This window comes from Leptonychotes weddellii, chromosome 13 (genome assembly GCF_054177405.1).
Source record: "Leptonychotes weddellii isolate Sample4059 chromosome 13, ASM5417740v2, whole genome shotgun sequence".
Classification (NCBI taxonomy): domain Eukaryota; kingdom Metazoa; phylum Chordata; class Mammalia; order Carnivora; family Phocidae; genus Leptonychotes; species Leptonychotes weddellii.
Genome location: NC_138381.1, coordinates 4,482,872 through 4,495,665, shown reverse-complemented (window position 1 = coordinate 4,495,665; position 12,794 = coordinate 4,482,872). Strand labels below are relative to the sequence as shown.

The following is a 12,794-nucleotide window of genomic DNA, read 5'->3' as shown; positions in this document are numbered from 1 at the left end:
GGCAAGCAGCCACATTTGGACATGAAATACACAGTATTTGGAAAGGTAATAGATGGTCTGGAGACTCTGGATGAATTGGAGAAGTTACCAGTAAATGAGAAGACCTATCGACCTCTTAATGATGTACACATTAAGGACATAACTATTCATGCCAATCCATTTGCACAATAGCTATAATCTGGAAAAATATTTGGCAGACTATTCAAGGAACACACCTATTGTGCTTTACCCAGTTTTAACTATGTTGAAAGATTACATCATCCTTCTGCCTGTTTATAGCTAAGATCTTCTATGAGTTGGTGGTACCGTGGGGGCCCAAACAGCTTTTATTCCCATTATTAAAGCATATTTTTTACTATTAAAAAAAAATTTTTTTTAATTTTTTACTTAAATTTGATTTAGTTAACATAAATACTGTATTATTAGTTTTGGAGGTAGAATTCAGTGATTCATCAGTTACATATAACACCCAGTGCTCATTACAACCAATGCCCTCCTTAAAGCTCACCACCCAATTACCCCACCCCCAACCCACCCCTCCAGCCACCCTCAGTTTGTTTCCTATAGTGGAGTCTCTTATGGTTTGCCTCCCTATTGTTTTTATCTTATTTTATTTTTCCTTCCCTTCCCGTATGTTCATCTGTTTTGTTTCTTAAATTCCACATATGAGTGAAATCATATGGTATTTGTCTTTCTCTGACTTATTTGGCTTAGCATAATACCCTCTAGTTCCATCCACATTGTTGCACATGGCAAGATTCCATTCTTTTTGATGGCTGAATAATATTCCATTGTATGTGTGGAATTTATCCATTCATCAGTTGATGGGCATCTGGGCTCTTTTCACATTTTGGCTATTGTGGACATTGTTGCTATAAACATTGGGGTGCATGTGCCCCTTCAAATCACTATTTTTGTGTCCTTTGGATAAATACCTGGTAGTGCAATTGCTGGGTTGTGGGTTTCTAACTTTTTGAGGAAACTCCATATTGTTTTCCAGAGTGGCTGCACCAGTTTGCATTCCCACCAACAGTGTAGGAGGGTTCCCCTTTCTCTGCATCCTCACCAACATCTATTGTTTCCTGAGCTGTTCATTTCAGCCATTCTGACTGGTGTCAGGTGGTATTTCATTGTAGTTTTGATTTGTATTTCACTGATGCCAAGTGATGTTGAGCACTTTTTCATGAGTCTGTTAGCCATCTGTATGTCTTCTTTGGAGAAATGTCTGTTCATGTCTTCTACCCATTTCTTGACTGGATTTTTTGGTTGTTGGGTGTTGAGTTTGATAAGTTCTTTATAGATTTTGGATATTAGTCCTTTATCTGATAAAACATTTGCAAATATCTTCTCCCATTCCATAGGTTGTCTTTTGGTTTTGTCGACTATTTCCTTTGCTGTGCAAAAGCTTCTTATCCTGATGAAGTCCCAATAGTTTATTTTTACTTTTGTTTTCCTTGTCTCTGGAGATGTGTCTAGCGAAAAGTTGCTGCAGCCAAGGTCAAAGGGGTTGCTACCTGTGTTCTCCTTTAGGATTTTGATGGATTCCTGTCTCACATTTAGGTTTTTCATCCATTTTGAATTTATTTTTGTGTATGGTGTAAGAAAATGGTCTAGTTTTGAGCCCCACATTGGGCTCTCTCCTTCTCCCTCTGCCTGCTGCTCCCCCTGCTTGTGCTCTCTCTGTCAAATGATTAAATAAAATCTTTAAAAAAAAAAAAGAAAGAAAAGAAAATGGCCCAGTTTCATTTTTCTGCATGTATATGCCCAGTTTTCCCCAACACCATTTGTTGAAGAGATTGTCTTTTTTCCATTGGACATTCTTTCCTGCTTTGTCAAAGATTAGTTGGCCATAGGGTTGAGGGTCCATTTCTGTTCCATTGATCTATGTCTGTTTTTGTGCCAGTACCATACTCTCAGGGTGATTAGAGCTTTGTAATACAGCTTGAAGTCCAGAATTGTGATGCTTCCAGCTTTGGTTTTCTTTTTCAACATTACTTTGACCATTTGGGGTCTTTTCTGGTTCCATATAAATTTTAGAATTGTTTGTTCCAGCTCTGTGAAGAATGCCAGTGTTATTTTGATAGGGATTGCACTGAATGTGTAGAGTGCTTTGGGTAGTATAGACATTTTAACAATATTTGTTCTTCCAGCCCATGAGCATGGATTGTTTTTCCATTTCTTTGTGTCTTCCTCAATTTCTTTCATTAAGTGTTCTATAGTTTTCAGAGTACGGATCTTTTACCTCTTTGGTTAGGTTTATATCTAGGTATCCTATGGTTTTTGCTGCAGTTGTGAGCAAGATCAATTCCTTGATTTCTCTTTCTGCTGCTTAATTGTTAGTGTATAGAAATGCAATAGACTTCTGTGCATTGATTATATATCCTGCAACTTTGCTGAATTCCTGTACCAGTTCTAGCAATTTTTTGGTGGAGTCTTTCAGGTTTTCTACATAGAATATTATGTCATCTGCAAAGAATGAAAGTTTGACTTCTTCTTTGCCAATTTGGATGCCTTTTATTTCTTTTTGTTGTCTCATTGCTGAGGCTAGGACTTCCAGGACTATGTTGAACAACAGCAGTGAGAGTAGACATCCCTGTCATGTTCCTGATCTTAGGGGAAAACCTCTCAGTTTCTCCCCATTGAAGATGATATTCGCTGTGGGTATTTCATATATGGCTTTTATGATGTTGAGGTATGTTCCCTCTATCCCTCCATTGTGGAGGGTTTTTATCAAGAAAGGATGTTGTATTTTGTCAAATACTTTTTTCTGCATCTATTGAGAGGATCATATGGTTCTTATCCTTTCTTTTATTAATGTGGTGTATCATGTTGATTGATTTGTGGATGTTGAACCACCTCTGCAGCCCAGGAATAAATCCTACTTGGTCATGGTGAATAATCCGTTTAATGTACTGTTGGATCATATCAACTAGTATCTTAGAATTTTTGCATTCATGTTTATCAGGGATATTGGTCTGTAATTCTCCCTTTGAGTGGGATTTTTGTTTGGTTTTGGGATCAAGGTAATGCTAGCCTCATAGAATTAGTTTGGAAGTTTTCCTTCCATTTCTATTTTTTGGAACAGTTTCAGAAGAATAGGTATTCTTCTTCTTTGAATGTTTGGTAGAATTCCCCTGGGAAGCCATCTGGCCCTGGACTCTTGTTCGTTGGGAGATTTTTTATTACTGATTCAATTTCTTTGCTAGTTATGGGTCTGTTCAGGTTTTCTATTTCTTCCTATTTCAGTTTTGGTATTTTACATGTTTCTAGGAATTTATCCATTTCTTCCATATTGCCTAATTTGTTGGCATACAATTATATTATTATAATTGTATTTCTTCAGTGTTGGTTGTGATCTCTCCTCTTTCATTCATGATTTTATTTATTGGGTCCTTTCTCCCAAATAGGGAGTCTAATTTTAATCTTTTGCATATGGTTCTCCAATGGTCCTAGCACCATTTAATGAAGAGTCCATCATTTCCCATTTGAACTACAATTCTACCTTGCCATAAATTGTTTCCATTATGCATGATTTTGTTTCTGGGTTCCCAACTTTGTGTGTTTGTAAATCAATATTCTACCCTTGAGCTAATTTCACACTGTTTTAATTACTACGGTTACAAAATAATTCTTAAAAGTATGTCTGCTAGCTTCTTCCTCAAAATTGTCTTCTCCGTTCTTAGTCCTACAGTTTTCCATATGGCTTTTTTTTTTTTAAGATTTTATTTATTTGCGAGAGAGAGAACGAGAGACAGAGAGCATGAGAGGGAGTGAGAGGGAGGGTCAGAGGGAGAAGCAGACTCCCTGCTGAGCAGGGAGCCCGATGCGGGACTCGATCCTGGGACGCCAGGATCATGACCTGAGCCGAAGGCAGTTGCTTAACCAACTGAGCCACCCAGGCGCCCATCCATATGGCTTTTTAATTCTTATTAAGTGTAAAACATTTTTGCAGTGAGGTTCCAATTAGATCGCATTCATAGATTAACTTATTGGGAACTGACATTGTTAGAGTAAGTCTTTCCCTCTACAAAAATGGTCTCTACTTATTTACATTTTCTTTAATGTCTTTTCAGAAAGTTTTATGTTTTCTCCATAAAGGTCTTATATATTCTTCATTGAGTTTGTTCCCAAGGGCCATAGAGTTGTTTGTTTAGGTTTTGGGTAGATTTTTGGCAATTACAAATAATACATGATTTAATTAAACTTTCTAATTATTGATTTTTAAAAGAAATTGATTTCTACACATGGATATTTTATGCAGAAGCTTGGATGAAGTCTCTAATTTTAATATTCTTCCAACGGGTTAGTTTGGGGTTTTGAGGTAGAAAATCGTATCATCTGCAAATAACAGTTTGAGTATTCCTTTCTAATCATTTTTTCCCTTTTCCAGCCTTCCTGCACTACGTCAGACTTCTATCCAAAACAGTTACACAAAGTTCACTAATGGGCAAAATTAAGGCATTTAGGAATGCATACTTCAATTATTAAAGTATGGAGAAAAATAAGGATGTGATAACCTAAAAGTCAGGATAGTGGTTGTCTTTAGAGAAAAGAGAGAAAATTTTTATTGGAAAGGCACCTGGGGACCTGTGGGGTGAGGGCAGTATGGGGGGGGGGGTGTTATGCAGGGTTTTGAATCATAGTTCATCAATCTGTACATTTTTCCTTTATACAGCTTTTCTATATGTGTTATAATTTACAACTTTAAAAAGATTTTAAATTGTTTAAAAATGAATTGGAGAACATTCTGTTTTCACATGCTCCAGAACAGTTGGCAAAATGTTGGTATTATCTGGTCCTTACTGAACATAAAGTGAAAAATCAGTTTTAAATTCTTTAAACTTAGTGAGGGTTTTTTAATATATAGGGTTTTGATTACTGAATCTCTTTAACAATTTTATTTCATTCACATGTTCTATTTCTTATTAAATCAATTTTTGTTGTACTTTTCTTAAAAAGCATTAGTTTTCTTTGTTTTCCATTGAATAAATTAGTTCATTATCCCCTCATATTTTCAATTTCTGTCATATCAGTACTTTTGTCCTTTTTTTCATTGTTAATATCATTTATATCTACACCCTTTGAAGGTGATTTTTATTTTCCCCGTTGTACTTCGTTTTGTACTTTTTAAGCCTCTTACAAAAAGGATGCATTGCTTTTATACTCCATGACAATCTAAGATGTCTATTTCAATTTGGGGAGGAAAAAATAAGGCCTGTAGGCATTCTTTCATAAGGTGAAGTGGCACTGGATAGGGGCAGCAGCCTCACCCTTGTGTCCTAATTAACTGTCCAGCATGTCACAAGTTGGGCTTGCTAACATGTACATCAGTACAGGAAAATGGATGTCACACAGCCCTTTTTAAAATAAAAACAATGCTTGCATAGGGATGATTATCAGAGCAAACAGATTCGCCTTCACATGTGCACCTTGCCCTAGGGAAGCCCCAACCCTGTGTTGTCTCCAGTTTGGGAAGGGAAGTGCATTTACACCAAATCCTTGCTCTCATGGTCTCCTGACAACAGGTGTTTGTTTTCATGACCACTGGCTATTGGAATTAAATTTTTGTCAACATCCACAGAAAGGTCAGTTCCCTCAACAGGAAGAAAGTAGACAAAGCTTTTTTCACCAAACCCTAAAATTCTGAGATTGTAGGAATGCAACGTATTAGGGAAATTATCTCATTAGCTTTTCAAGCAGGAGTCATTTATCAATTACCTGACTTCATATTTGTCATGCCCCTTAGCTGCTTCTTAGCTTTTGTTCTAAATAGTAATACCACATGATCTCAATTTATCTTTATCTTGTATCTTAAGCTATAGGGCATAATAAGTGAAAAGGTCATCTGCATAGGTTAGTGTTTAACTACCCATTTCTTTTTTACTTCTCAGAGACAGACAGGCTCTCCCAACTCCTAATCTCATCCTCCCTATGCCACATGGTCTACAGAGCTAGTAGGCTAAGAGGTAGTTCTGCAAATCACAGGAGCAGTGATTTATCATTTGTAAGGTTCACAGATTGCTAAAAGAGGGCTTATCCCATTGTTTCTTAGGTGAAACACCTCCCGGAGGCTGACTCTGGCTGAGGAATTTCACGAAAGCTACATTCCCAAAACTGAAGCTATTAACTTCTCTGGACACACAGTCACAAAATGTGTGTGAGCAGAGACTTGGGCACAGTTTCCAGCATTCATTTGCCTCTAAAAATAACTTGCCTGGGGCGCCTGGGTGGCTCAGTTGGTTAAGCGACTGCCTTCGGCTCAGGTCATGATCCCAGGGTCCTGGGATCGAGTCCCATATCGGGCTCCCGGCTCAGCGGGGAGCCTGCTTCTCCCTCTGACCTCCCTCCCTCTCATGCTGTTTCTCTCTCTCTCTCTCTCTCAAATAAATAAATAAATAAAATCTTTAAAAAATAAAAAAATAAAAATAACTTGCCTGATCACATAAACAAAGCACCATTTCTCTAGTGGATATTAGTGGCTCAATTATTTGAGTCAAGTCAGGAGGACACGCATAATTGCACTCACTTTGATGAACTAACTCACAGGGGTTGGACATTTGTTGACTGCCTACCATGTGAAGGGTGACATCAGTTGGTTACTGTAATCTCTTTGGCAAACTTTAATGAAGAATGAAGCTTCATCAGTTCAACATGTCCTGAGGGCTTTATTTAGCATGCTATCTTGGTCAGCAAGATTCCCTCCTAAATGACATCCTAGAGGTCACCGTGAAAGTGAACCACAAAGTGAGAACCAGGACGCATCCACTCCTTCAATGCCCAGATGGTTACAGTAAACACTGCCTCGGTGCAATCTCAATGCTCTTAACTTTCTAAAATTGAACGTTTTCAGCTGCATCCTGCCTTCCTCATCCACACGTTAATGTCTTCCTTTAGATGCGCTCACAGTTTAGCTGCTGAGGAGGAGGGAGAGAATTGTGCCACAGCATTCAATACCATCTGCAGCTGGTTGCTATATATACTGGATTTCCGATCCCAGGATGGGCACAACTGACTTCCTTTCATATGGAACAAATTCTCTAAAATTCCAATACAGCAAGTGGAAAACAGAGTTATGAACCCACAGGGTTAATTCACAGGGAGTTTCAATTTCCTCACTGACAGGTGTCCGGGAACTTTAATTTGAGCTCTGAAATTCTAGGCATATCTTCAAGTTAAACAGACACTGAAGGTTGAAAACAGGGCAATTACTGTTGAATCATAGACAAATTTTATTACAGACTGTGGTAAAGTAAATGTTGTGGAGACAGGTAATAATTTGTACCTGCTATGTACTCAGTAAATATTTGTCGTACTGGATTTAATAACTGAGAAGGAGCCTGAAGAAAAGCAGTTCTCTTCACTCTATCACAGCCGTGGCTTCTGTGTTTCTCAGAATCGGACCCTGTCCTCTACTGGACTTTCTAAGGGCGTACACGAGCTCCACAAGGAATTTCTCCTCTCATCACCATGTGATTTGTCATCGTCCACACTGCACCAGTGGGACAGTGGGAATGCAGCTATCTACCTGAGGCTGAATTCCTGGTGGCCTTGATTTATGATTCAGCACTCTTAGGAAATATTTTCCCGGAAAATGAATGCTGTTAATGTTTCTGGTGGAAAGAGAGGGGAGAGGGAGTGTGCAGTAAGAGCTGCATTATGCGTTTGTCATTGCGAGCCACTAAATCCACACCTACCTCTCTACCTCCCATCAAATTTACCCAGTGATGACATCCGCCATTTTGCATTGTGCCTGTCTACACCAGACGCTTTGACTTCCATCACTCAGTTATTTCTTTGGAGAATTCCAGTCTGGGTTATACATGGCATGCAGATTCTCAATTGCCCAAAGAACAGTGTATATTCATTGTGGGATGGCTGAGCGAACAGCATTAACCTCTTGGCATCAAGCACCTGGCAGGGTTTACTTCCAGCCTCCCCCACCCAAAGAGACAGCACATTCCCCACCAGGGTTGGCCCACCAGGGCAGCCAGTGCTGCTCCATCAGACTGTGAACAGGTCAGGAGACTCCTTGGCTCAGCCAGAGCACAGACTCTCCCTCCTTTGAGATTACAAATCCCAAGAGATCCCCTGGCTAGGCTGTGCATGTTTAGAAGACAAGGAGGGATAGGAATATCCCCTGCATATACAAAATGATGTCTCCCATGTGCTAGGAGCTTAGTGAGTGAGCATTTTGTGAATGAATACCTCTGAGGTTCCTTCTGCTAGCAGCAGTTTCTTAGGGGAAATGCACAAATATCATCTGATGGATTCAGGGCAGATATGAGAAGGAAAAGCCTTCCTGCCCTGACTATTATTACATGGGAGTCTGACATCTGGTCCTGACTTTCGAGAGGGACCTTATATGTCTATTCAAAGTGCACTTACTGAGTCTGATGAGGTAGAATAATGAACAAAAAGATGCACCGGCCCTGCCCCAGAGGGCAAATCATCTATTCCAAGCCTCTAGTTCTCTTCTCTTAGGCCTTCTTAGGACGGCCTGCCCCATTGCTCCCTCACCCCCAATCTTCTTGACCATCACCCTCTCCACCCTCCTCACTCTATCCTTGAATGAAGAAAGAGTCCTGTCTTGTCCTCTGCCTTGGTTCCTGACCCTCTAGTGACATGGTCAGCTACATGTGGCTGTCTGGAGACTGGCCAGGGGTTCTCCAAGTGGGGTCCTCGGTCTCATCTGGGAGCCCATTAGAAATGCTGATTCATGGCCCCACTCTAGGTGTTGTGAATCAGAAACTCTGGGGGTTAGGCCCAAAAATCGGAGTTTTATTCAGATATGAACTACACTGTGTGAACCCCCACTTTAATCAAATCCCCCAACACCCTCCTGAGGCCCTCCTGAGTGGGAAATGTGATTCTGAACAAGGGCAGCTCCAGAGCCCAGGATAGGCCCTTGGGAGGCTGTATGTCTTAGTGGGGGCTGCAGTGGGGGTGACAAGCATGGGAGACATGTGGTAGGCATCGAGCAGGAAGAGGAAGGAGGGACGATAGAGAAAGGAGAAGACCCACTCATGGGTGGCGGGGACAGTGTGTCAGTCAGGGTCCCCCAGAGAAACAGAACCAACAGGAGATAGGCCTATTTGTGATTAATGTTAAGAAATGGCTCACTCCTCTGTGAGGGCTGGCCTGCAGACGGGGAAGTCAGACAGGGTCCGTGAATGTGCAGTCTTGAGGCCGAATTCCTTCTCTTCTGGGAACCCTCAGTTTTTCTTATCTATCTTAAGTGATAGATAAGGCCCACAGAGATAATGGAGGGCAACCTCCTTTACTCGGAGTCAAACGACTGTAGGCATTAGCCACCTCTACAAAACCCCTTCAGGGCAGCGCCCAAGTTAGTGCTCCAGCCTGGCGGGTAAGACGACCTGCCACGGACCCTAGAGACACACCTCACTTGTATGGGGATTTTCCGAGGACCACTACCAGATGAGACGGAGCCATCTAAGACTGCAATTCCCAGGGGACCAAAGTCCCAGCAGAGGCAGAAAACCTGCCATTTTAGAGTAAGATCTCAGCGCAGAGATCATACAGCTAGAGGGCAACGTCAGATAAGATCGATTTTGCTGCCCACACTTGTAATTGAGGTCAACAAATAGTTACTGAGCAGCTACTAAAGACACAAAATTAGGCATCTTTTCCACTAGCAGCCAGCTCTCACCTCCCATCCTTTCCTGGCTCGGAGCCAGACCTGGGCGAGCTCTGCAATCTGCTTTATCAGGTAGTGAACGCATCTGGTCATCTTGGTGACCACAGGACCCAGATCCGGCCCCGCACTGAATGGGTGCACGTGTTTGGATCACTGGTCATTGCTGAGGGGAAAAAAGGTTTCCTATCTGTGGTTTAGAATGACTGCCATAAAGTATGAGCAAGTACTTGCCACTTAAATGTGACGTATTCGCTGGAGCTCAAGGAACACTGACACCTCCAAACACCCCAGGGCTCACACTCAAGTCTGAAACACGGAGTTTACATTCATCTGCTACACGATCCTCTCACTGCTTTCACAGAATCCAACACATCTTAAAGGACTGAAGGCAATCCTCTGTATTCCGTTCAAGTTTCAAGCCCATACAGAATATCAAGGGAACAATTTCCTCACCTGAGATTACATTACGCTCTCTGCCTCCGGAATGAAACTTTTAACCTTTTCCTATTACCGTGTGGAAGGTTTTCCATTTCGCTACCCCGCCCCCCTCCCGATGAAACAAAGTTTTTGCCATCTGGGGACTTTTTCCTATGGAGAGCTTTGAGGATCTCTGTAAAAAAAATACTTATAAATGGACCATAATTATCTCCTTGTGAAGGAGAGAAGAGCCTACAATTTATGGTCGGGCATCACGCGGGCCTATTTTGGCTGCACACAGAGCGCGTAGTAAATAGAAACATCAGCTTAGCCATTTCAGAGGGCCACTCTGGAAACAGATTTCTCTTGCATGACCACTCATTCCACTTGAGCAGAAAGAATAATAGGGCAAATTAGCAATTTAGTTGTGGAACAGTGGCCAACAGAATCTTATTACAGAAAGAAAGTATCGTGTTCTGGGAAAATGGGTGGCCAGGGTTTATAAATCCGTAAGAGATACCACTTAGTATCTCATTCCATGACAACTACAATTTCTTGTGCCCTAATCAAAGGCAAGAAATCAGTATGTATTGGAAAAGCACGAGAACCAGGGGCAAAGGGACTACTGGGGTGTCGGCCGGATGTGAATAAAAGATCAAATAATTTCTATTGCAGGCTCCAGAGTCTAGTTACATCAGAATTTAACAGACTTCATGCAGCCACAAACTAAATTTCAGATTTTTAAATATTTTATTACATTACAGCAACATTAATAGAATTACACATAAAATGTAGTCATAATTCCATGACTTCAACAAATCAAATTGCATGTATTTGTCCATTTTTCCATCTAGTCCCTGTTACAAAAAAATATATATAATTTTTGCTGAGCTTAAAGCACACTGCAGCTAAGAAATGCTTGACATTTTAAATCAATACACAATGTTTTTAACCCCAGTGTTTTGACCCTGAGGCTGTTTACTCTCTATTTATCAATAAAAACATTTTCCTCAGAATTATACCAATGATAAAGGCCATTAAACCAACACAACCCTTTGATGGGCTCTCTAGACCACATAAGCGAACTGTGCACACTGTTCCCTCTTCATAGCGCCAAACCCTTTCCATGTACAGTTCGCAACAGAAATGTGACTCATTTTTTTTTTTGGTCCCTATCAAATTTTACAAATTAACATTTTTGCCACTAAGCATTTTCTTAAGTGCTCATTACTTCTTCCAGGTCTGCTGTTCTTATGTGAAGTTTTGGCAACCATCAGTCTTCTTTTGGGCTCACTGTTTGCACCAAGGCTAACTTTTCCTAAGAATGTATGCAACCAAAACATCACTGCAGCTGAAATGGTAGAGTCCAAACATCCTGCTTTATTCATGCATACACTATATAATAAGACTTTTGTTTTTCATAGGTATGACCATCCGTGACGGACTAAAATCCCTTAAACAGATGTATCAGAGATCAGTCCACCAGCTCAGCTGATGTTTTAGGACCTGCCTCAGCTTCCCTTTAAAAACAACAGAGGTGGGGCCACGTGGGATCAGACATACTGTGCACCACCAGTCAGGGGAATGTTGGCCCAGAGGTCACATTTTTTTTTTTTTTTGCCATTTAGTCACAGGTGTTGGTACAACATGGACAGGAATACTCAGCAAGAGTTATTAAAACAGGGGTGGAGGGCTGGGTGGCTCAGTCGGTTAAGTGTCAGACTCTTGATTTTGGATCAGGTCGTGATCTCAGGGTCATGAGATCGAGCCCCATGTCAGGCTTCATGCTCAGCATGGAGTCTGCTTGAGATTCTCTCTCCCTCTCCCTCTGCCCCTCCCGCTCATGCTCTCTAAAATAAATAAAAAAATCTTAAAAAAAAAAAGTTATCAAGAGAGGGCCTATGTTTCCTAACAAGAGAAGGTCCTGTTTCTAAAAGAATAAAAGAACGGTGCCTGGGGCACCTGGGTGGCTCAGTTGGTTAAGTGGACAACTCTAGATTTCGGCTCAGATCATGATCTCAAGGTCTTGGGGTCACGCCCCGCATCAGGCTCTGGGCTTAGTGGGGAGTCTGCTTGAGGATTTTCTCTCTCTCTCTCCCCCTCTGACCCTAACCCTGCTCACATGCACTCTCTAAAATAAATAAAAATAAGTCTTTAAAAAAAAATGGTGCCTGAATTGAGTGCCCATCAGAGATGCTACCACATGGAAATACTAGCCATGTTGTCTTTTTTTTTTTAATTGTGGTGAGAACACAACATGAGATCTACCCTCTTAACAAATGTTTAAGTATACAATATTGTAAAATGTAGACACCGTGTTGTACAGATCCCTTGAGTTTATTCATCTTGTATAACTAGAATTTTATGCCCAATGAACATCTGCCCCACTGCCCTCTCCCCCAGCCCCCGGGGGCTGCTCTGTTCTCTTCTTCTCTGAGCTTGACTATTTTAGACACTTCATGTAAGTGGAATCATCAGTATTTGTCCTTTTAGAACTGGCTTACTTCACGTAACATAATGTCTCCAACATTCATCCACGTATAGCAGGATTACCTTCTGTTTTAACAAGGCTGAAAAATATTCCACTTTATGTATACACCACATTTTCTCTATCCATTCATCTGTCTACGGATAGATTGCATCCATATCTCGGCTGTTGTAATGAACACGGGGGTGCAGAAACCTCTTGGAGATCTTGATTTCAATGCCTTTGCATATATGC

General features: G+C 41.0%; 2 protein-coding genes across 2 annotated transcripts in view; both read left to right on the top strand.

The window, feature by feature from the left end:
• LOC102750247 (peptidyl-prolyl cis-trans isomerase-like 3) overlaps positions 1-369 on the top strand; it is a 912-nt gene extending 543 nt beyond the window's left edge. The window contains exon 2 of the mRNA XM_081800937.1: positions 1-369. This exon is cut by the window's left edge and continues 15 nt beyond it. Coding sequence (XP_081657063.1) covers positions 1-171 — 171 coding nt within the window. The 3' untranslated portion in view covers positions 172-369.
• Positions 370-5,267: 4,898 nt separating this feature from the next.
• TIMM21 (translocase of inner mitochondrial membrane 21) overlaps positions 5,268-12,794 on the top strand; it is a 68,373-nt gene continuing 60,846 nt past the window's right edge. The window contains exon 1 of the mRNA XM_081801019.1: positions 5,268-5,279. The gene's annotated coding sequence lies outside the window, so the exon portion shown is untranslated. The remainder of the gene's footprint in view (positions 5,280-12,794) is intronic.